This window comes from Ursus maritimus, unplaced genomic scaffold (genome assembly GCF_017311325.1).
Source record: "Ursus maritimus isolate PB19 unplaced genomic scaffold, ASM1731132v1 scaffold_21, whole genome shotgun sequence".
NCBI classification, from domain to species: domain Eukaryota; kingdom Metazoa; phylum Chordata; class Mammalia; order Carnivora; family Ursidae; genus Ursus; species Ursus maritimus.
The window spans coordinates 51,116,118-51,139,613 of NW_024424564.1; the positions used below are offsets into that span (position 1 = coordinate 51,116,118).

The 23,496-nt window shown below is 56.8% G+C and overlaps 1 protein-coding gene across 2 annotated transcripts in view; it reads right to left on the reverse strand.

Moving 5' to 3' along the window:
- Window positions 1-23,496, reverse strand: part of SCUBE1 (signal peptide, CUB domain and EGF like domain containing 1) — a 136,574-nt gene that overhangs the window by 6,998 nt on the left and 106,080 nt on the right. For both annotated transcript variants that reach the window (XM_040637675.1, XM_040637674.1), the window contains 10 exons: window positions 22,599-22,721; window positions 20,312-20,428; window positions 18,659-18,781; window positions 9,872-9,991; window positions 9,451-9,555; window positions 8,442-8,555; window positions 7,482-7,619; window positions 6,060-6,263; window positions 2,682-2,843; window positions 1,117-1,284 (listed from right to left, as the gene is read on the reverse strand). In XM_040637675.1, coding sequence (XP_040493609.1) covers window positions 1,117-1,284; window positions 2,682-2,843; window positions 6,060-6,263; window positions 7,482-7,619; window positions 8,442-8,555; window positions 9,451-9,555; window positions 9,872-9,991; window positions 18,659-18,781; window positions 20,312-20,428; window positions 22,599-22,721 — 1,374 coding nt within the window. The remainder of the gene's footprint in view (window positions 1-1,116; window positions 1,285-2,681; window positions 2,844-6,059; window positions 6,264-7,481; window positions 7,620-8,441; window positions 8,556-9,450; window positions 9,556-9,871; window positions 9,992-18,658; window positions 18,782-20,311; window positions 20,429-22,598; window positions 22,722-23,496) is intronic.

The following is a 23,496-nucleotide window of genomic DNA, read 5'->3' on the forward strand; positions in this document are numbered from 1 at the left end:
GGGGGGGGGGGCAGGTAGCAGTGGCCTGGCTCAGGGGGCAGCAGTGGGGTGCTGAGAGGTCAGAGCAGCTGGCAGGGGCTACGGACAGACTGGATGTGAGGTCAGAGAAAGAGCACTCAGGGGGACTCCAAGGTCTTCTTGGGCACCTGGCAGGACAGAGCTGGTGTCAGCTGGCTGTGCAGCAAAGATGAGGGGCTCTGGCCCGTGGGGTGACAGGTTCTTGCTAGATATGACCGGGGCTGTCCCCCAGCAGGAGGGTGTAGCATCGAGTTCAGGACAGAGGCGGGGCTGGGGACAGAAAGTGGGGTCACTGGATGCTCTTTCTCTCCAGACTCTGGAGTGAGTGCCCAGGCCGGGGACCCCAGCGCTATCAGGTGAGGGGCGGGTGGGTGAGGCTGAGTGGGGCCTGGGGCCACGGGGCTGTGGGAGATGCAGGCTGGCAAGCTACTTGGCTCCAGCCTTGATGGAAGCAATGATCAGGGGGCAGTGGGGTGAGAGTCTGACTAGTGGGGTTTGGGAGAGGGTGAGGGGAGAGGAAGTGCAGTCCAGACACTCTTTTTACAAGGTTCACAGTAAGAAGGAGAAATCCTGGCAGGAACTGGAGGTAGATGGAGTTTTCTCTCCTAGAAGGGAGGTTTCTGTCTGTCTGTTCCCAAGAATATCAGGGTCAGCGGGAGGAAGAGGCCCTTGGCAGGGCGGGAGCGTGTGGAAGGGGAGGCAGGCTCATCAGGGGGGTTTGGTGGCCATGGAGGGGAAGCTGCAGCCGGACAGCAGGACCCCCACGGCCCCGAAGGGAGGGTCTCCAGGTAAGCTCCGACTTCGCCCCACTGCCCTCGCTGCCCCTGCATTTCTTCACTCCCCACTCCCCAAAAAAACTTTCCTTTGAACCAGGCTCAAAGCTCCCGTCTGTAACCACTGCGCCTGCCTGGCTCTCCCACCTGAGACCCTCGGGTGGGACTGTGTGGAACCCCGCTGTCCCTGTCCTAGGGTGTGGCACAGTGCTCATCACCGTGTCCACTGCCGGCAGCTCGGGGCTGCTGCTCTGCCCTGGGAGACCTGCCACACGGGAGGTGAGAGGTGTTGACGGAAACGCCCCTGCACGGCCCGCTGACTCACCTTTGGCCTCGCAGTCTTGGAAGGAGACTGTGCCCTCGTGCTTGGTGAGCAGCCCTCCTCCGCAGGGGAAGCAGCCCGTGCGCCCAGGCTCAGGCTGGTACGTGCCCACTGGGCAGGCCTGGCAGGGCCTGAAGCCATCTGGGGAGAAGAAGCCTGGGGAGCACTGGCCTGGAAGTCAGAGGTCATGGCTCAGGCTGGCGGGAGGTCCAGACGCCTCGGTCCAGACCTGCTCTCAACCCTCACCTTCCCTGGGGAAGGGCACCACGGCTGGGGGTGGTGCTGGGCGGGGGGGGAACTTGGGGGAAGGAGCCTGGGCTGCACAAGGCCTGCCCCCCAGTCCGGATGTTGCCAGCGGCTCAGGCACTATGGGGCCTTGGCCAGGCTTGGCTTCACCTCTCCCACTAGCAAGAAGGGCTACAAGTTGAAGAGCAAGTGGCTTGGCTGCTGAGCTGGGGAGTGTGGACCCCACATGTGGAGGGGAGATGTTGGAGGGGGTCCCCCTGGGGTGCAGGCCACACTGTGCTTTCCACATGAGGAACTGGGGTCCAGGCTGACTGGGGTTGTCTGTCTGCAGGGCTGGGCCAGGGCAGAGGGAGTGGGGGTCTGTGAGGTGCCTGAGGCTATGGCTGGGACAAAGGGAGGGAACGACACACCCAGCATTAAGTCGGGAGGCAGAGGGTGCTTTGGCATTGAGTGAGGGGTGGGTTGAGTGCCCTCTCTGCCCAGGCCCTGAGTTCTCTGCTCCTACCAGTGGCTGCTCTCTGCTCTCAGTCACTGTCCCTGCTAAGGGCAGAGACCACACTCTTGGAGGGCACAGCCAGCTAGCCTGCAGGGACTCAGGGCTGGGCTCTGATCTCTTCTGTATCCCAGAGAAGGCTGGCTGGTGGTCTCTACTGTCCTAAGGATCCCACCCACCCACCCTGGCAGGCACACCTTTCCCCACCCATTCTCTTGGGTGGTCCCCATGACGGCTGGGGAAGGGAGGCTGATGGGTGGGGGTGTGAGCCCATATCACAGATGTGGTTAAGTGAGGCAGTAAATGGAAAAGCTCTTTGCAAACCAAGTTGTGCTTGGTAAACTGAAAAAGGGCTTTCTAAACCATCTATAGCACGAACTGCAAAGTTCTTCTTGAGAGAACCGTTCTTGCCAAGTAGATGGGACCCCCGCCCCCATAAAGCCTTTTGATGATGGTGCGGTGCTCCATACCGTGTGACACGTTTGGTCAACCATAAAGCACTACGTACCTCCATCATAGACAGTACATTCGCCCGTACATGACTAAGTGTTTGTAAACTGTAAAGTCCTTTCCAAACTGCATGCTGCAATTCTCGGGTGCACCAGGCACAGCCCCGTGCTTGCTGGCACACAGATGCTCCGGGCACCAGTGCCCTCTGTGAGTGTCGCAGCCTGGAAGTCACGACAGGCTCTGCGCATGGCAGAGAGCTTTACGGACTCTCACCAGGGACTGGGCCTTTGCTTTGGGGACCTCAGTAGAAACGGGAAGATGCCGCCAGACCCCCCACCGCCCCAACCAGCCCCTCCCTCCAGGGGGGACCCACACTCGCCTCCACATTCGGATACGTTGCGGGCACCAGCCAGGCCGAGCCCCTCGCTGCTGGGGCATGGCGTGCAGCTGAGTTGGCCGTCCCCGTCCTGGTAGGACCCCGGCGCACACGGCACGCACTGGCCAGGATCTCCGCTGAAGTAGGTGCCAGGCCCGCAGGCCACTGCAGAGGCAAGGCAGAGAGATTGCTGGTGGCGGAGGTGGGGTATGGTGGCCAGGGGGTCTGTCTCCTGGTACCTCAAACCCAGGCTCTGTCCTCCCAGATAGAGCACATCCCTCGTCCTTGGGCTCAAGGGGCCCAGAGCCGTCTCAGAAGAGCTGGGGTAGGAACAAGGCAGCAGCCATGTGTGAAGAGCCCGGAAGCCTGACCCTGGTCTCCTGCCCCATCCTGGCTGTTCCTGCTCAGCCCTTACTTCTCTCTCTGCCCCACATCCTGCCCTCTAACCCTGACCCCTTGGCCTGTGAACCAAGAGTTTCCTGGCTGTCCCATGGGCATTTTGTCCAAACCCAGCTCTCCTACCCTACCCCTTCCTTCCCCATGGGGTGGAGTGGCCATCTGAGGACATGGGGGCGGTGCAGAGGATGTTTGTGGGGGACTGACAGAGGCGGGGGCAGGGAGGCCTGGTGGCTGAGGGTCATCCAGAGCCGGTGCGGTCGGCTGCATACAGCAAACTGATGAGTAAGAAAGCTGACCGAGGAAATAAGGAGACAGGGCGCTGAACTTTTTTCTGGAGAAGGAATTTAGAGACATGGAAGGAGGGGAGGTTAGGAAGAACCCCGAGCTACTGAATTGGAGGTACTGGTGTGAACGCATGGTTTTATAAAACACACACACACACACACACACACACACACACACACACACCTCTGTACCCACCTATACCTATGGAAATACATATACACAGCCGTGTGTAACATACACCCATACTTTCTAGTTCTGTCCAATGAGAGAGCCTGGAAGCAAGGACACTCCAGTGGCAACAAGGACCCCAGCTTTGGCTTCTGCATATCTTCCTCCTCTCAGGGTCCTGGGGTCCCTGACCGATTGCGAAGGCTGTGGCAGGGAAAGTACAAGTTTGCTGCCCAAGAATCCCCAGCGAGTGATGCAGGGTGGGGCATGTCCAAAGGACGGGGAACCGGCTTGACCAGGAACCTACTGGCTATCCTAGGGATGATCTGAGCACTGAACTAACTAATGCTAGGCTTGGATTACAACCCCAGTGAAGAACAGAGGAGTCTCTGAGTCCACACTGATATAAATACACAGACATGTGGACGCGCAGATACACCTGTAAGCGGGGCGGTGGGAGGAAAAGCTCTACCTCACAGGAGAACGCTGACTGATACACACGGACAAGGGCTGGCAGGGAGAGAGGATACCATCCAGCAGCCATCGGACACGCGGCTGCTCTGGCGGGAGCTGTTACTGAGGGCCATGGCTGCTGCTGGGCGGGAGGATGTCTGATGAGGAGCAGTTTGCTAGTACAAACGCAGAATACATTCCCAGCAAATCGTCCTCAGCTGCGGAAGGAAAAGGGCGTGGAGGAACCGTGGCGGCCTGGGTCAGTATCCTGTGCCTCCTGACGGGGGCGCTGAAGAGAAGGCATCCTGCGTGGTTTTCCTGCCGAGACTGCCTGCCCCGTGGGTCATGGAAACATGGGACGCAGCCCCAGGAGGGTCATCCTACAGCACTTAGGGACAGCAGGAGGACTGGAGAGGCGGGGAAAGAGCGAGGGACTGTGCCACACGCAAGGAATCTGGAGAGACAGGACACTCAACGTGCAGGACAGAGACGCCGTGGGGAGTGCGGAACTGGGCCGTGTGGGCTGAATGCATCTGAGGCAGCCCACGGGGGAAGCCGGATGAAGAAACCATGGAAGTTCCTTGTACTGCCCGGCAACATTTCTGAAAGCTTGAAATTATTTCAAAATAAGCTATTAAAAATAAAAGCATGGGGCGCCTGGGTGGCTCAATCAGTGAAGCGTCTGCCTTTGGCTCAGGTCATGATCTCGGGGGTTCTGGGATCAAGCCAAGCTCTCTGCTCAGTGGGGAACCTGCTTCTTCTTCTCCCACTGCCCCTCCCCTTGCACATGCCCGTGTGTTCACTCTCTTTCTCTCAAATAAATAAATAAATAAATAAAATCTTTGAAAAGCATGAAAGACTGACATCACGAAGGCCCCTGCCCTCCTGCCATGCCCACTCCACTGCTTGAGGCAGAGTCCTTCCTTCCCCCCACACCCCTAAATCCACCTCTTCTCCAGTGGCTCCCCAACTGATCTCTCTGGCCCAGCCTATTCTTTGTACCCCAGATCTGTGGCTCCAACCACCCTAACATTCAACGTCTTCACACGGATGACGCACGTACGTCTGAGCTAGCGAGTACAGACAGAACACTCCGTCTCCACCGGCCACGTCTTCCCCAGGTTCCCCAGATCAGAGACGGGTGCACCTCTGCGGGGGGCCCTTGGGGGTGCCCTCGAAGCCTCCTTCCTCCCAGCCGGCCCTCCAAAGTGCTCTCTCAATCTGTCTGTTCCTTCCTGCCCTGCTGCCAGACCCCCACCCCGTTCAAAGCTCTATTGACTTCCGCCTGGTCTCCCCTCCCCTGTCCTCGCTCGCGGAAGAGGTTGCTCTTTTGCTTGGAACGTTCCTGTGGTTTCCAGCACCCCGGAGGAGCACCGTGGCCCTCAAGGCCTGGAGGCAGCTGTCCCACCTGGCCTGTGGGTGTGCTTGCTTGCTCACTGGCTGCCTTCTTTCCCCGGTACACGTGAACCCCAGCAGAACAAGGGCTCTGTCCGTTCTCCTGCAGGAAACCACCCCGGGGTGTCTCTAGACTCATCCCCTCTCAACAGGCCAGTTCCAGGGGCTCGGGTCAAGTCCCCAGCCTCCTGGGCCTGGACCTGGCTGGCAGCCCTGCCCCAGCTCCTGTCGTGGGCCCAGCCTCGCCTGCTTCCCGGCGGCCCGTGCTGCACCCTGCTGGCTCTCACCCTCGTGCGTCTTCGCCGTGCTCCTCCTCCGCCCCCAGCTCCCACGCTGCCTCTGCTGGGAAGCCCTCTCTAGCCACACAGACTAGTCCCTGTGCCCCTCCCGCCGCTCTGCTGTGGCCATGGTGGCCTGTGCTCTCTCTGTCCACCCGCCTCAGGATTGTGGTGAAGCTCGTGCGTGCAAATGTTTGCCCAGCAAGAGCCTTGCCCAGGGCCTGGCACCGGGGGAGTGCTCTTCAAATGACAGCCGTTAGGATGAGCACAGGAGTGCTTCTCTCTGGCAGGCTTCTGCCTCGCTGTCCCCTCCCAGCGTGTCTGCTGACCCAGGCCCCCGTGGGAGGAAGGGCAGAGAAGGTTTGCCGAGTGGGCATCCCAGTGGCCACAGGCAGGGACGCACCGCATTTCCCGTCCTGTAACACCTGGCCTGTGCCGCACGCCCCCTGGCCCTCCAGGGCCTTGGCCGGCCACTGGGCCATCGCGTACTCTGTGCCTGCGACCTGGACGGAGAAATGCTGCCGGCTGATGGATTTCCGCAGAGTCTTGATGGCGGCCTGCAGGCTCTGCTCAGCGCGCTTCCGCATGCAGTCCGCCTCGCAGGTGTCTGCAGGGGCGGGAGGGACGGTGACTCGCAACCCCCTCGGAGCAGCCTCTTCCCCGAGCTTCCCCTCCGCCAGGCCTCTGCCCCCCAGCACGTTCACGCAGCAGCTGGGGGCTGAGGTGCCACTGTGGCGTCCATCTGACAGAAGAGGAGACGGAGGGTCCGAAAGGTATGACCCACTCAAGGCCGCACTGCAGATTGGAGGAGAAACCGGGCCTCCGCCACGGCAACGCATCACTTCCCCAGGACACAGCTCACGGACGGTCGCTCCTCCCTGCCACTCAACACGCTCGAGGCTGCCACTGTTCCCAGGATAACGCCCAGCTCTCTGGCTTGCATCCAAGGCCCCTTGTAGTGGTGCCCCTGCCTGGCTTGCCAGCCCTCACCCCCAGCCCTCCGACACCCACTGTGAACTCCGCTTTCTAGCCACCCGGTCCTGCTCACTGCCTCCTAGCACATCCCATTCCCTCTGACCTCTGTGCCTTTGCCTATCCCATTCCCTCTGCCTGAATGCCATTCCCTGCCACCTTTCCCAATTGGTGAACTTTTGATTTTAAGTCCTGATTCAAACGGCACCTCTTCTAGGAAGACGTCCTGGATCCCTGTCTTGGGGAGACCTCTCCGCTCCGTGCCCTGTTTGCTCTCATGCCCCCACCACCCAGGGTCTCCCTTGGCACTGGGTGGTTTGTGTGAGGTCTGCCTCCCCTGGCTGGGAGAGCTGCCAGCAGGAGGACCCTGGTCTGGTCCCCTGTTTCTATAGGGCCTGGGGCTCAGCACACACAGCACATATCTGTTGACAGATCTCAACTCCTCTGTCTCAACTCAACACTCATTTGCAGCCAAGAAGAAAGCACTGATACAAAACACAAGCCAGCATTATAAGCCCCCTTCTGGAACCCGGGAAAGATAGGCCCTTGGCTCAATTGTTCTGGAAACTGTATAGGCATGAGCCCTTCCAGGCCCCAGCGAGGGCATGAAGGGGTGGAGAGAGGCCGTGTGGCCGTCACATTGGGCCGCTGAGCCCTGTTCCTCTCATTGCCCTGGGTCTCCTCTTCCAGCCTGGGCTACCCGGCGCCTACCCTCCCCAGCTCCCCCACTGTCTGGTTGACCTGTACCTCCAGTAGCCGCGGCGCAGGTGCTCGCCCAGCGTCACGTCTGGCACACCCCTGCCAGCCCTCCCAGGCCCCTGTCCTCCCTGAGGCCTTTAGCAGCCTCACGCACCTGACGCCTCTTCCATCTTTGTCTCCACCTCGAACTCTGCTGTGATGTGGGTCACCTCCTTGGATGGGGACTTTTTGCCACGGCGCCTCTTCTTGGAGGAGTCACATTTCAGGGTCACAGAGGTCAGATGGCAGTTTTCTGGACAAAGAAGGGACTGCTATGGCAAAGGCGGCACAAGGCAGGAAGCAGCGTCCTGCGGAGCCCTGTGCACAGGTTACCAACAGCAAGGCTCCTGCTTTGCCTAATAGTCCGTGGGGCAGAACGGGAAACTGAGGCTGGACGCCAGGCTGGCTCGAGGTCTCAAGAGGGGCTAGTGGCTGAGCCAGGCCCTGCACCAGTCCTCTGAGTCCATCGCGCTGCTGCACACGGAGGCATTCGCACATACTTCCTTAGTGACGCTGTGCAGCTCGGCTCTGTGGGGCTTGGCCCGGGTTAGGTCGGCTTGAGGGCTGTGCTCTGTTAGCTTTGGGGAGGAATCCTAAGGTGTTCAGGAATCTTTGTGGAAACAGAGCTGGGATGCTCTTCTCCTGGGCCCTTCTCACCAAGCTCTCCCCCGGCTACCATCCAGCCTGGAAAGCCCTTCTTGGCCCCCCCCCCTTCAAGAATGAGCCACTAAGTGAGCCCTGGGAGGCCTTCTGGACATAGGCTGCACCCATAGCACCAGCCCTGGAGGAGTTCATCTAGCCCCGGGTGAGGCAGGAACGATGGGCCCCAGGGATGCTGGGGGACCCAGATTTTCCACTCAAATGCTGGCCTTCTTCCAAAGGGACACCACCACCCATCTATAGTGCTCCAGGCCTGGCTCCTGGGGCTCAGGGACCATGATGGTGAGGACAAAGAGGGTTGGAGCTGGGTTCCACCACTGGAAACCCAGCCCTGCTGGACCCTGGGCTCCTAGCTCTCGGGCGCGGGGACCCCCACCACCCTTTGTGTGGGTTGGCACCATGGCAGCCCACTCACCCAGCAGCAGCTGCCTCAGGGTCTCCTTTGCTGGCTCCCGGCCGTGGGGCCGGAGGTGGCACTTGGCATCTCGGATCTTGAAGCGGGCCTTCTGCCTGATGGGGGCAGGCACACCTGGGGAAAGCCCAAATCCCCCCATGTGGCGGCCTCTCCTGTGGGCAGGGAGGCTGTGGGGCCGGGGGGCCACAGAGGGAGTGCCTGAGTGTTAGGGGGCGGCCAGTGGGACAAATCCACTGGGGGCTGGGGCTGGGGGAGACTCTGCTGCCTCATTCCTCTCCCTGCATAGCCTGAAAAAGGTGGGAGCATGGATGGTGGGGCCATGCTCAAGCCGGGGGGGGGGGCACCCGGCCAGGAGTCTTCTGTGGAGGAGGAAAGGCAGGCCTCCCACCTCTTCCCCACCGCCCAGGCCAGTTCACATGGCTCATGCTGTTAGGAAAGGCGACAGAACAGAAGAGAGAGGGAAGCAAGGAAGGGAAGGGGCTTTGAAATAAGACAGATGCCCTGAACTGCTGATTCCTTCCAAGAGCAAATCCCAGCGGCTTGGCTGAAGACCGACAATTGCAGATACTCAGCATCACATCCTGTATGTGTTAAATGCACACAGATGCTCCCTAGCATTGAACTCAACTTCCTGACTAGGAAAGGAGGCTGAAGACATGCCCGTGGGCACGGGAGCTGGCTGTGCCCTGCTGACTGCGACTGGCTGGTAGGTCCCGAAGGGCACGGGAGTGTGCTGTGCCCCCAGGACTTCTGGGGCCTCGTGGTCACAGTAGAGGTGACTCACTTCACTGGAAGGGAGTCTGAGACCCGTGGAGTTGGGCAGCACTGGAGTGTGGCCCAGAGGACCCGGTCCTGCTCTCAGCTCGCCAGCACCCTAGGCCATGCTGGGCTGGCACCAAGCCAGGAAGCTCTTCCCTAGGCAGTGTCCCTCCCTCTCGTCCGAGTCTGGGGGTGGACGCGACATCCAGGGGTCCCCGGGCGCGTGCAGCACGGACAGGCCGGGGGCTACCTGCGCAGCTGGGCCCAGTGCTGGAACCGGTGCCGTTGCGTTTCGGTGGCATCTTGCCCTGGAGACCTGGGACGCCGCAGCTCAGGCTGTAGCTGTTGTCCGAGTCTGCAGAGAGGCCAGGGGTGAGATGGACTCGGCTACCCCCCCCCCACTCCAGTGCCCCCTGATCCTGGAGGCCTCAGAGGGCTCGCTGTGGGTAAGCAGCTGGGAGGGAACGAGCCCACTGCACTTGTGGAGACGGACGCTGCGGCCCAGAGGGAACCAGACAGCAGGCCAGGATCACTCAGTGATCAGGGCCAGGGGACCACATTCCTAGGTCGGGCTCTTTCCTGGATAATGGCAGGGAGCAGGGGCTAGACTCCAGGGAAGGAAGCCCCCCACCCCACTCCCTCATTGCTTCCCGGGGATGGCCTCAGGTTACCTGGCACGAAGAGTGAGTGGGCTGGGCAGGAAAGGGAGCAGCTCTCCACACCGCCCACCTTGCTGCAGGACAGCTGGGCCCAGGGGGAGGCCTTGGCCCGAGAAAGGCACTTGCCCGTCTCTGAGGAGGGGAAGACATAAGAGAGGGCTGGAGGGGACCAGGGTGGAGGCTTCTGGGGGCTCTGCCCCTGAGTGTGGACCACTGGGGACTCCTGCCACATCCCCATCCTGTGACCAGACCCTGGTGGGACGGGGCTGGAAGATGGCGGGGTCCACATGCACTTGGACGTGTGGGGATGCTGGGTCCAGACAGCTGGCCTGTCCCCTCCTCCCTCTGACCAGTCCAGGCTGTCTGTGAGAAGGTTTGTGCCACAGGCCCAGACTAGAGGGCAGGGCTGGATTCTCCAGAGCAGGTGTCCATGGCCTTCTGTGTAAGGGAGCATGTGGAAGTGACAAGGGCCTCTTGGCAGTGATCGACCTCCAAGCGTGCGAGGGTCACTGGGAGCCCCTCTCTGGGGCAGCCACTGGACACATCCATTAGGTGTCCGGAGATGTCCAAACTAAACTCTTCAGAGTTCTGCAAGTGTCTTTTATTTATTTACTTATTTATAAAAATATTTTATTTGTCAGAGAGAGAGAGAGAGAGCGCGTGCGCGCGAGCGTGTGAGCACACAAGCACAGAGAGCATCAGGCAGAGGGAGAAGCAGACTCCTCCACGAGCAGGGATCCTGATGTGGGGCTCGATCCCAGAACCCTGGGATCATGACCCGAGTGGAAGGCAGACACTTAACTGATTGAGCCACCCAGGTGTCCCTCTCGGGTGTTTTTTAATCTTTTGAGGACTGACAGGTCTATAGCCATGGTCAACTCAGAACTGGTTTTATCCCCGTCTGGCTGCTCAGTGACAACTGGCTGACATGGGCACACCCCCGGAAGCGCCCCTCGGAGGCTGTCGTCAAGGGTCGGGTCGCTCGGGCGAGCAGGCTGAAGTAGGGGACTCAGCCGGAAAAATACACGGAAGTGGGAAATCACCAGTGTGGGTGATCTTCAACATGCGGCTGGACATTCTCAAGGAGTCTTAGAAAGTAAATAATCTAGAAATAAAAGCAAACTCACGGCCCTCCAGATAAAACGGCTGGCCCCCAAGTAAATACAAGACCGAAAGTCCTCTGTTCCCAACGAATCAGGAATCTTCAAGGAAAGCTGCCTACAGATAATGCAAGACAGAAGGGCCCCAGGAGGAACCAATGTTCTCGCTGCTTGAGAAGCAGAAGGACAACCATCTATAAACATCCAAGGGAGACCTAAGCCCCCAACACTTCCCTGGATTTTCTCCAAAAAAGGGAATCGCCAGTGATTACTGGCGGACAACAGCTCTGCTTTCCGGTACCAATGGGGACCACTCATTGGGAAGGGCAGACCATTCCAGCCCTGAGCATGGGCGCTCTCCGGGTGCTCTCGCTGGGACCCCGAGGACACAAAGCGTGGACAGCTCCTTCCCCAGACCGTTTCTTAGGGTTGTGTTTGCCTCAAGCAGCTGCGAGAGGAATGCGGGGACATCTCTTCCTAGAGAAGGAGCAGCCCGGCCTGTTCACTATAGAAGTGGTGAGTTTCCCAGGCTGGGAAGCAAATTCTCTGCCTGCACGGTGTCGAGGGGGCAGACGGGACCTGGGGGTGGGGCAGGGGAACCCACACAAATGTGCTTCTCATGCTGGTTGCTGTGCTGAGCACTGAAGCCCTTTGTCTCTGGGGACGCCCGCGGCACCCGGGAAACAGCAGGAAGCGAGCTCACGGGCTGCATGTAGGCAACATCTCTGACCCCCCCATATACACCCATCGATCCCACCACCGCAGAACGCCAAAGCCCAGAGGAAAGTGTGAAGTCACCTAACAAGCGAGAGGAAAGGCAAACTGACTGGTGATAAGAAAAAAAAAAAAAGAAAGAAAAAAAGGAAAGAAAAAAAAAGTTCGTTTCCTTAAAGTAAGAATGCCTGGTTGTGGGAGAATATGAATGAAGATAGTAGGAGGCAGCTCTGAACATGGACAGGAAGTTGCAGAAGGTTTGGGGGGGCCTTGCCCTTGATCTACTAAAACCACTGAGGCAGTGGGCACTCTAACAAGCCTTGGTCCTTTCCCAGGTTCCACGCTGTAACCGCTCCTTGGGAGCCGTTACTGGAAGACAACCCTCCCTTCTGTGGGTCAAAGCCCCTACCCATGTCCTGGGGCAGGACCTCCTCTGCAAATGGGACTGCCAGCTAAAATATGCCTCCAAATAAACACACCTAAAATATACCTGTGAGGTTATTTTTAGAGGTCCCAGAAAATTCTCCTACACATGATTCAAATTATAGCTGACAGGAGCCTTAATATACATATTATGTATGATTCAAAAACAGGATCCCTGCAGCAAAGCTTCCACAGCATCAGCAGAACAAATGGAACAGAGCCCAAGAAGAGTCCAGACTGCCATACTTTTTTTTTTTTTTTTTTTTTTTACGAACACACAAAAGTTAGGCCATGCTCTCAGGATCCAAGCTCGACAACATGGCAAATACCCATGACCAAGGCTCATCCTCCCTGCCTCAGGACAATGCCTTGGCTAAAGTAGGTGGAGTATCTTCAGATCTTGTCCTAGAATTACCTTTAATCCGAGGGTACCACATGCAGGATGATCTCCACTGAGAACTGAAAACACCCAGGATTTTCTCCACTCGTCATTGAACTAATTATGGTATCTGGTTCCTTTGTCCTCCTCATATTACCACTGAGCAACTCCTACCCCTTCCTTTTTCTTTTTAAACCACAGATGAGGGTGTTGTTTTTTTTTTTTTAAGATTTTATCTATTTATTCGACAGAGATAGAGACAGCCAGCGAGAGAGGGAGCACAAGCAGGGGGAGTGGGAGAGGAAGAAGCAGGCTCCCAGCGGAGGAGCCTGATGTGGAGCTCGATCCCAGATCACCGGGATCACGCCCTGAGCCGAAGGCAGATGCTTAATTACTGAGCCACCCAGGGGCCCCTGCTCCTACCCGTTCCTGAGGGAGAAACTCATCTCTCTGTGTCTGTACTTGAGACATGCTCATATCCAAAACACATCTTTTGGACATCCCGTACCAATCCCGACTCAATATTGTTGGTTGATGGCACGTATCTTAAAAATGAAGAGACTTAAAAATTCACATGGAAACTCAAGGCAAGTTCAAGAATAGCCAGATCAATCTTGAACACAAAAAACTGAGTTGGAAGATCCTCACTTCATGATTTAAAAACTTACTATAAACCTACATTAATCAAGACAGTGGGATATGGGCATTGGGACAAATGGATCAATGGAAAAGACAACCCAGAAATAAATCCACACATTTATGGCCAAATGATTTTAAGAGAAAGGCAAGATAATTCAATGGGGAAAAAGAATGGTCTTTTCAACAAATGGCACGGTGACAACTGAATATCCCCACTCAAAAGAATGAAGGTGGATCCCTGTCTCACACCGTATACAAATTAATTCACAATGGATCGAAGACCTAAGTATAAGAGCTAAAACTATACAGCTCTTAGAAGAAAATAGCTGTAAATATTTGGGACCTTGGGTTAGGCAGTGGTTTCTTAAAAATGACACCCAAACCACAAGCAGCCGAAGGAAAAAAAATACATAAATTGGACCTTATGCTTCAAAAAACACCATCAAGAAAATGAAAAGACAGTACACAGAATGGGGAAAATCCCTTGCAAATCATATATCTGGTACGAAGCTTGTATCTAGAGTACATGAAGAACTCTTATAACTGAATAATAAGGACAGATAACACAATTTTAAAAACGGGCAAAGGATCTGAATAGACACTTCTTTCAAGAACATCTACAAATAGTAAGCACATGGAAAGGTACTCAACACCACTGGCTGCCAGGGAAATATGAAATCAAAACCACAATGAGAAACTATTTCACACCCTGCAAGAATGGCCATAATCGAAAAGTCAGGAAACAGCAAAGGTGGCTGAAGACGTGGAGAAATTGGAAACTCACATACTGCTGGTGGGACGTCAAATGGCGTAGCCTCTTTGGAAAACAGGTTGGCAGTTCCTCAAAAGTTAAACCCAGGGTTAGGGCATGACCCAGCAATTCCACCCCTGGGCATACATCCTAGGAAACGGAAAACATATGTCGACACAGACACCTTACAGGACTGTTCACAACAGCGTTCTTCATGACATGCCCCAAACTGGAAACAACCCACATGTCCATCAACCGATGAGTGGATAAACAAGATGTGGGCCAAGCAGACAGTGGGATATAATATGGCCATCAGGAGGAATGAAGCAGTGACACGCACTATGACACAGGTGACCTTGGAAATATGACACTAAATGGAATAACAAGCCCCATGTTGTACGATTCACTTACGCCGAGTGTCCAGAATTGGCAAATTCATGGAGACAAAAGTAGATGATGGTTGCCTAGGGCTGGGGGGTTGAGGGAAAATGAGAAGCGACTGCTGTGGGCATAGGGTTTCTTTCCAGAGTAATGAAAATGCTCTAAAATGCATTGTGGTTGCACAATTCTGTGATTATCCGAAACACCACTGAACTGCACACTAAATGGAGACTTGTGTGGCATGTGAATTATATCTCAATGAAGCTGTTAATAAAAACAAAAAACGAAAGGAGGAGAGACGACACTAGGTTGGATTTTCAAGAACTATCCAGGCTGGAGTCAAGCCCTAAGGGACTCAGGTTGGCTCTAGTGGCCAAACCTGTGGCCCTCTCTAGGGCATGTTCCGTTGCTAAAGATCAAAGATAGCTCTGTCTACCAACGGCTGTAGCGTTCCACTGGTGCTCTGGAAACAGAGAGGTTTACTGCCCACGACTAAGACACAGAGGCCCAACGGTACAAGGGATGGAAGTCAGAGGCAATGCTTCCTGGATCATCACGCTAAACGGGACCCCTAGGCAAGGACTTCCGACAGCACAGAAAGACGGATCCGTGCGAGAGGTGGGGATTCCGCTGCCGACACACTAGGTTTGCCTTCCTACTCTGAGAAGGAGCCAAGGGGAACAACTGCGTTGCAAGTCCCCTGAGGATGGTAGCCCGGTGAGGCCAGGACGGCCCCCTGGACCCACCAGAACACCTCACACGGACGTGTGCTAATGTTTCCTCTAAGAAAACTCATCCCAGTAGGGACAGACCGGCTGTGGGGTCAGACGACGGGGTGAGAGACTCTCCCAGGCCAGCGGAGGAGATAGGCGGTTCAAGGCTCACCTGCAGTCAGCAGAATCCTGGGTAAGGTGTAAAGACCACAACAAACCCTAAGCGACCCCTTGGGCATCTCCAAATGGATTTTACAGGTTATAAATGCGCACTCATAAACATGTTTACTTTCTGGATGAATCAAAGCAGTCGTTTGTTGGGAAAAACACACCACTCGTAGGAGCTAAAATATTCCTAGATCCTGAGTTCCTTATCTGGGATAGTCCAACTTACTCATTTAGTAATATGCAGACACCTTTTACTGTGAGGGTTATTCATAAACCACTCAGAGGTTTCACTGTCTTTTTACCCCATATCTTCTGGGAACACAGAAGTGGATTTTTTAGAACTTACTACGAAGTCACAACTTACAGATCTTGAACTGGGGTTCTCGAGAGAACCCCCAGAAGCGGACAGAACACACAAACCAGCTATTTCCCAAGATTCTCAGGACAGGCAGAAGATGATACACAGGGACAGCTCTCACCTAAGGCCACTGGAATAAATTCTCCTTGACGTTTGCAACCACTGTCTTCCACGCGCTTCTTTGCAGAACTTTGTTCTTGGTTCTTCGGGTCACGCTCTCCCACCTTACACGTTTAGGGTTACACCCGCAGATCTGCCCTTTTATGCTTCCCCCACCCGTAATAACTGGCCTGGATCTAGGCCTTGCTAGTGATAGCCACCATCCTGATTCTCTAAATCAGTCCTCCCAAGCTATTGCCAGGGAAATCGGTATTGAAAGCCGGCATGAAGCATGTTACACAAACCTTATGAATTACGCATTCTCTGTGGACAATACATAGAAGAGAAGGAGAATGCCCACGCGCTGGGAAAGGTGGATTCAGCTATCTGGCAACGTGGCCGACTGGTTCTCACCACATCACCCCAGACAATATCCCTACAGCTCCGCTGAGGAGGATCCCATCTGTTACGTGGGATCTTGCTCATCGATGCCCCCCAGGACCACAGCTGACAGTTCTGGGGGGCTATTAGGCTGTTCCAAGTCCATGGCTCCCCCCACCCCTCAGTGAACGATGCCTTCTTGCAAACCATCTGAGGACAGAATTCCCTTCCGAGGGACACAAACAACATCAGGTGAAGCAAACCGTGGAGGCTGTCGGTTCCATCCACAGGAATGGGGCAGCTCCAAGGGATCATCAAAAATGTGCCCCTTGTCTTGGGTGCTATATTAAATGAGACAGCCTATGGCGTGCTGCGGGGGCATGACGGACCAAGCTGAATTCCTAGGGCAAGCGCTCAGGGTAACAGTGAGACCTTGGATTTTCTTTTGACCAGTCAGGGGGTTCGTCACTGCCAGCTCTCTTTGGACCTGGATTCACAGCACGGGTGAGGTGGGACGGTCCATGTCGAGAGTACAGGGGAAAGCAACCTGCTCATGACAGCAGACTCAGGGAGTTGGTGGAACCAGTTTTCTTGGTCAGCCCTGGGAACTCTTGGGTCATGGGTCTAGAGGGCCTTCCAGAACCTTCTAAGAACACTTTCAGTTATGCTTGTTCGTCTCAGTTTTCCCACATCTAGTGTCCAGAATGCTAACTGCTTCTATGTAGTCACCACGGTCCTAGCAGATGACTTAGGAGAAATGGGATAAAATCACACTGACCGACAGTGACCAGACAATCAGACCTCCACCAATGACTGTTGGTGCAGGGTCGGTGGCCGTGTGAGGACCCAGACAAGCCCCAGTGGCCGTTCCTGCAGCTCTGACTGAGGGCCCCTTCCCCATACACTTAGAGAAAGCCTGCTGGCCCGACAGCTTTGGTAACAAGTCAACACCAGACCTAGCACGACCCTCATCGATCAGCAGACATGCCTCCGAAAGCCAATCCATCCAGGCTTGGAAAGTCAGCCAACGGGTGGCAGATTCACTCAGTAATCAGGCTTCTAAGGCTGGAGTCGACCCATTCGCCCTTAGTACCCAGGACGGGCCATGTTCCTGGGATGCACACGACATAACTCTGCCTCTCTAGCCCCCAGACAGGCTCCTCCCTGCAGCTCTGGACGGGAGCAGTGGTTGCCTTTGCTCACCAGGACGGCCCGAACAGCACAGCAATCCTTACTGAAGTACATTCAGCTTTTTGCTAGCGGATGTAAGCGTTGGTATCCATTCTTCAATACTTTCACTCATTCATTCAGCAAGTATGTACTGAGTGCCTACACCTGCCAGGCTCTGTCCGAGGTGCTGGGGATCCAGCAGCGAACGAGACAGGCAGAGGTCTGTGCTCTGCTGTGTAGAGCATACAGATACTATGTCTAGTGGCGAGAAGTACAGTGGGAGAAAAGAAAATGAGGAGGCGGGGGTGGTGGGAGGGGTGCAGGGAAGGCCTCCCAGAGCAGACAGCGATAGGGACGAGGAGCCCTCCAGGCCAAGAGGGGAGCACCGGCACGGCCATGTCAGTTGGGGGTGGGCAGCAGCCTCGAGGTCACTGAGGCTGGCACAGGGCAGGTGAGGGTGAGGGATGAAGGCCATTAGGCCAAGGTCCAGGAGCCTTTGGGCCCTTCTAAGAACTCTGGCTTTGCTTCCACATGAAGAGAAATAGTGGGGGGCTTTGAGCAGAGGGGGACATGTTCTGAGTCAGATTCAAAAGGCTAGCTCTGGGGGCGCCTGGGTGGCTCAGTCGGTTAAATTTCTGACTCTTGGTCTCAGCTCAGGTCTCGATCTCAGGGTCATGAGTTCAAGCCCTGTGTTGGGCTCCATACTGGGCATGGAGAAAAAAAAAGTTTTAAAAAAAGAAAATAAAAGGCTGGCTCTGGCTGCCCTGGGGATGTTTGGCGTGACAGGGCCAGGATCTAAGAGCCGTTTCAAGGCCATGGCCCCAGCGTCCACAGCAGGCCTGGCATGTAGTGGGCGACCACGTGTTTGCAGAACTAATGAACGTGGGGGATTGCCCAGAACTTAGCCTAGAGCTGCCCCAAGTCTCGGGAGCCCGCCAGCAGGGGACGCAGGAACCCTGCGCTCTCTGGGAGCCCTGCTGCTCTTCCTATGCTGTACCTTGTGGCGCTGGTGGCCTGGGCAGGTGGTGGGGCTGCACAGACCCAGGGGCTGCCCTTCAGACTCTGATGCTGCTGCAGCCTGAGTAGCCACCCCCTTCCCTCCCCCAGCTTCCTGGGCAGGACCAGAGGAAGAAGGGGGAGCAGAGACGGCTGCGCCCTCCGAGCCACCAGCTCCTCCTGAGCCCACAGCTCTGGCTGCACACACTAAACCCCAGATCTTCGCTTCTGTGAACCCCTCTCCCTGCAGGTCCCATTCTGTGTTTCTGGCTGGCACCCAGTGTGCTCTCCCACCTACGTCCCCTCTACCTCCAAGCCCTCCTTCCCATCAGCCCTATTCCAGCAGCAGAGATTCCCTGCCGAGAACCCCCCTCCCAGGTGAGGTAGGCCCTGTGTTGCTCACTCCAAGCTCATCCCACCCTGAGAGGTCACTGCCCTTCCCATCCAGGCACCTGGTGGAAGGGGGGAAGCCAGCGCCCAGGCCCTTCTTCAGGGGTCCCAGCAGCGGCCCACCCGAGGGCACTCACCCACACAGTCCTTCCGGTTCCAGTGGAGCCGCCTCCCCGGGGGGCAGACGCATTCGTAGCTGCCCTTGGTGTTGATGCACCCCTGGTCACAGCTCCCATTGTTCATGCTGCACTCATCCACATCTGGAAGCACAGGTGGGAAGAAGGCCATCAGGGCAGGAGGCTGGCTGGCAGGGCAGGGCTACCCAGGACAAGCGGGCCGAGACTCCCCTGACTCTGCCGGCAGCTGGCCACTCATCAGACGCAGACCTGTTGCATGCGTCACACACAGGAGTGCACACACACGAGGCTGATGGACACAGACACCAACCCCTCCCCCTCCCCCAGGAACCCCAGCGGTTTGCTGGACTCCAGCAGCTGCACCCGGACTGGGGGAAGGGCAGAGCATGGCACAAAATTCAAGTGCCAAGCAGGTCTCGTGAGGCAGGGGTCGTGAGGTCTCTCTCGCTGGGGCTTTAGACAGGCTGTTTCCCTCTGCGCAATGGGCCCCAGGGTGAAAGAAGCCACCTCCAAGGCCCTTCCTGCCCTGGCCTCCAAGAAACCAGAGCACCCGCTGGAGATGGGGAGAGGGGCTGGGCCAACTCATCCTGGGGTGCCTGGCTCTGAGCATCTGGGTGGCCTGCAGTCAGGGAGCGGCAGGCCCAGGGGAGCCAGTGCCCAGGTTTTTGGGGGTCCCTCCAGAAGAATCTGTAGCCCACTCCAGGAGCCCCTTCCCCCCAACACCAGCTGTGCCTGATCACTTCACACCCAACCCCATGTGACCTGCACAGCTGCCCAGCAGAGGGAGTGCGGTCACAGGAAATGAGGAGACCCCAGGACTTCGGGGCCATTCTCAGCTCCCCCACCTCTAGCTGCCATGCCTGCACATCTCCAAGTCCCATCATCTGTAGCTAAACACTTCTAGAACCTTCCCCTTCTTGGCACACTTCAACCCTGCCCAAGCTCAGTAGCTCTGGCTCCCGTGCCTGGAGCTGTCTCCCTACTGGTGCCCTGGGTTCCACTCTCCTAAACACGTGGCAGCTAGAGTGATCTCATTACCTGAACATGCCCACATCACACCCCTACTTAAACCCTCCAGTAGTCTTTCATTGCACTAGGATAAAACCCAAGTCACCCGCACATCTCACAAAGGCCTGCTTCCTATCTGCATCAAGCACCACATTCTCCTTCCCTCACAGGGTTCCACCGCTGCTTCTGGGTCCCCCTACTGGCTACCTCAGTGCCTTTGCATATGCTGATCCTGCCGGCATGCTCCTCATTTAGGAACCCCCCCTCCCCCACCGCCCAGTCTCCATACGCTGCCCTTCTCTGTTGCCACCCTCTCCCACTGGGACGAATCATCTGCGGGATTCTCTGTGTAGTGGCCATCTCCCGTTCTGGAGTGAAGGTCCCTTATAACTGCCATTTCTGGGGCCTATGCCCACAACCTGGCCCAAGGCCTGTCACCTAGCCGATACTTGCTGCTCCCCGCCCCCATCTTCCCACCCTGCTCTTGGCTGAGCCCCTCTGCCCACCAGAACCTGGCCTTGCTTAGGTCCCTTCCAGGCCCTCTGGAGTCAAGGCAGGGGTCAGGGTGTGGGGTGCAGCCTAGGTGGCCGTGTGGCCAGGCGCGTGCCTCAAGGGGGAGGTGGCCCTGGCGGGCGGGCTGCAGACCTCCGCAGTGGGTTGTCCCATAGAGTGTGTAGCCACGGTGACACAGGCACTGGAAGCTGCCCGGGGAGTTGATGCAGATGTGGTCGCAGGTCCGCTCGAAGGAGCACTCGTCGATGTCTGTGTGGCCACAGGGAGACAAAGTGCGGGGAGGAGTTTCAGGGCCCGGTGGGTGGGCACGGCCTGTCACTCACTCAGTCGCTCAACTCACATCTGCGCACAGACAGTCCCTGGGCCCTGACGCTTAGTGCACAGCCAACCCACAGTGAATGCTGGCCTTCTGGTCACGGCCTGATTTCCCAGTTTGTCTCCATTAACCTTACATTTCTGGCTTAGAAGCCATTTCCCATCTTTTCTGGAGTGGGCAGGGTGGAAGTACTGTGGATACAAGGTATTACTATGACTCTCTGCCATTTTAATACCTCACATTCAATTGTGATCAGGACGAGTATTTAATCCGCATCTGCAGGAGATTGATAGGGGCTTGCCTGAGGAAACAAATGAACTGGGACATGAAGCCAGGCCTTTTGGATGCCAACCACAGTGTGTTTTCCGATCGCTACAAGAAGTCTCTTGAGAAAACAAGGAAAACAGCCTGAAGAGAAAGGGGTATGGGGGGAATATGTACCCAAAAGGGATAACAAGATAGCCTTGACAGTATGTGAAATATGATTCTGAGCTTCCTGGCAGCCAGGGTAAAAAACGAAAAAGGGTCACAGGCTGCTTGTTATCAGAAAGGAGGAAATGAACCACATGATCGTAGGAGACAGGTCTGTCCTGGCCATAAATTCTGAGGAAAATGGCTCTCATGGGACAGCTGATGGGGACTCCTGAGGGTAAAACAGACACTGACCCACCTTTCCATGGGCACTGTAGTTGGAGGTCATTCTCTGAATATATATTAGCTCACGTGACTACACACGTTGACGATATACATGTGTTTCTAATAATTCTAGCACAAGGAAGGAATCACACTGTGGGTGCTCAAAAGCAATGTGATCCCTCCCAGCAGGGGAATCTGGGAAGATCTCTTGGAACTTGTGGCACCTGGACTAGACCTTGAAGGATGGGACTAGCTTGGAAGGAAGGAATGGAAGTGAGGGAAGGGCGCTCTGAGCAAAGGCTGGGAAGGGGCAGCACGGGGCCTCCAGGGGACTGTGTGGAGCTCAGGGGGGTTGGGGAGGTGTCTGAGGTCCCCATCCCAAAGGCCTGAGTGTCAGACAAAGGAAACTAGAGCCTGGCATGGTGCTGGAGCAGGGCTGGGACATGGCCAGAGCCCCGGGGGCCTCAGAGAGATGAGCCTGGTAGAGGTGGAGGGTGGAGAAGACTGGCTGGAGCCCAGAAGCAGACAAGTCATGGCCGCCTCAGTGATGGCCCACCTGTCTCGCGAGGCAGCTGGGGATACAAAGTCAAGGGCCCTCCCTTAGCCCTCCACAGAATTTGGCAAGGCAGATGGAGAAACTAAGTCAAAGTGTAGAGGAGCCTGGACAGGTGACGTGCTCCCAACGGGCCCTCACATCCTAAGGGGAAGACAGAGCCAGGAGACCCATCAAGGGATGAAGAGGTCGAGCCAGGAAGGGGAGGGGACTGGCTTGGGTCATAGGATGGGCCCAGGACAGGCTGGCCTCAGACCCTCCCTTACCAACCTTCTGCTCTTGCCGTCGTGGGTGTCCTTGGGAGAACGCATCCCTTGGCCCTCAGGGCCTCGTGCTGCCCCAGGGCCAGCCCTGAGCTGCACTGATAGCCCGACTCTGCCATGTACAGTCTGCCACTCCTCTGGGAAAACGCCTATTCACCAGTGTCCCCTCCCCCCACTGCCCATTCTCTGGGCTCTCACTGCATCCCGATAACTCCTGGACTTGTGCTGGACTGTGATTCCTGGCTTTTGCCCAGACCTCACATCACCCTGGTGGCTCCTCGCAGGCCCCCCGGGAACCCTAAGGAAGGACTGCAGGGGAGCGCCTGCAATGTGCCATGCCTTCCACCAGGTGGCAGCAGCCCACTTCTGAAGCCTCCGAAGGAGGCCAGGGAGGACAGGGCGCTGGAGATGACAAGCTCCGCCACCGACTCACTGTGGCAGCCCCCCTTACATACACATGTGCTGATGTGCCTCCGGGCCTCAGTTTCCCATCCACAAAAGGGACGGGTTGGACTGGGTGTCCTGAAGGCCTCTAGAGTCATGAAGGACAGAGAAGGGGGGAAGGGCAGGTGCATATTTGGAATGGCCAGTGGGGGCCGACACACCCTGGCCCTAGGAGCCCGCGCAGGCTGGGGGCACACGGGGGCTCACCTTGGCACGTCCGCTCGTCGGTGAGCAGCTTGTAGCCCTTCCGGCAGCCACACTCGAAGCTGCCCACGGTGTTGCGGCAGAAGTGGTCGCAGCCCCCGTTGTTGGCCAGGCACTCGTTGATGTCTGCAGGGCGCCCAGAGGGCAGGGTGAGGCAAGTGGGCTGGGCTGCTAGGTGGGGGGAGGCCCCCCCCCGCGACTCCTCCAGTCCCCCTGTTGGAGCACGGCGGCCAAGGGGCCTGGCTCCCAGCGACGGGGGTTGGGAGGCTGAGTTATGCCGCCTCCCCGAGTTGGCGAGCCCAGCCGGCATTCGGGGCAAAGAAGGGTGGGAAGGGATTGATGGCTGCTGTGCCGGGGATAGGGACGATACTCGGGGAGGCAGTGTGGCCTGGGGAGAGCTACTGGGCCCCTGGAGCCTTGGCTCCCCCGCCGTAAGACAAGGGTCAGAAGCACGCCTTGGAAGACCACCACGAGGAGTAGATGAACTGATGGTCCTGGGGTGCTGGTGCTGAGCGAGTGCTCAGTCAACAGTTCGTAGGTTTAATGCCCCTGTTTTACTCATGGGAGACGGAGGCTTAGGAAGGTAACCGGTGCTCCTGGGCTGGCTGGCTTCCCCCTCTAATTTCACCTGTTGGTCTCAGCAGTTTCTTCACTCTGCATCTAAGAGCTGTGGCTGGACCCTGAAGGTCACCTGGCCTAACTCCATGCAACAGACGACCCCTCCCAAGCAGCCTTGCCAGTCGGCCTCTGCTTGCACATCTCTAGTGATGGGGGGCTTTCTCCCTCACAGCACGGCCTGGGGGCTCATGCATCACAAACGTCCCCCTGACTCCTGTGCGTACCCTCCCGCCCCTCCTTGCCCTGCTAATCTGGGCTTTGGTCTCTGGGCTCCAGGCCAGCC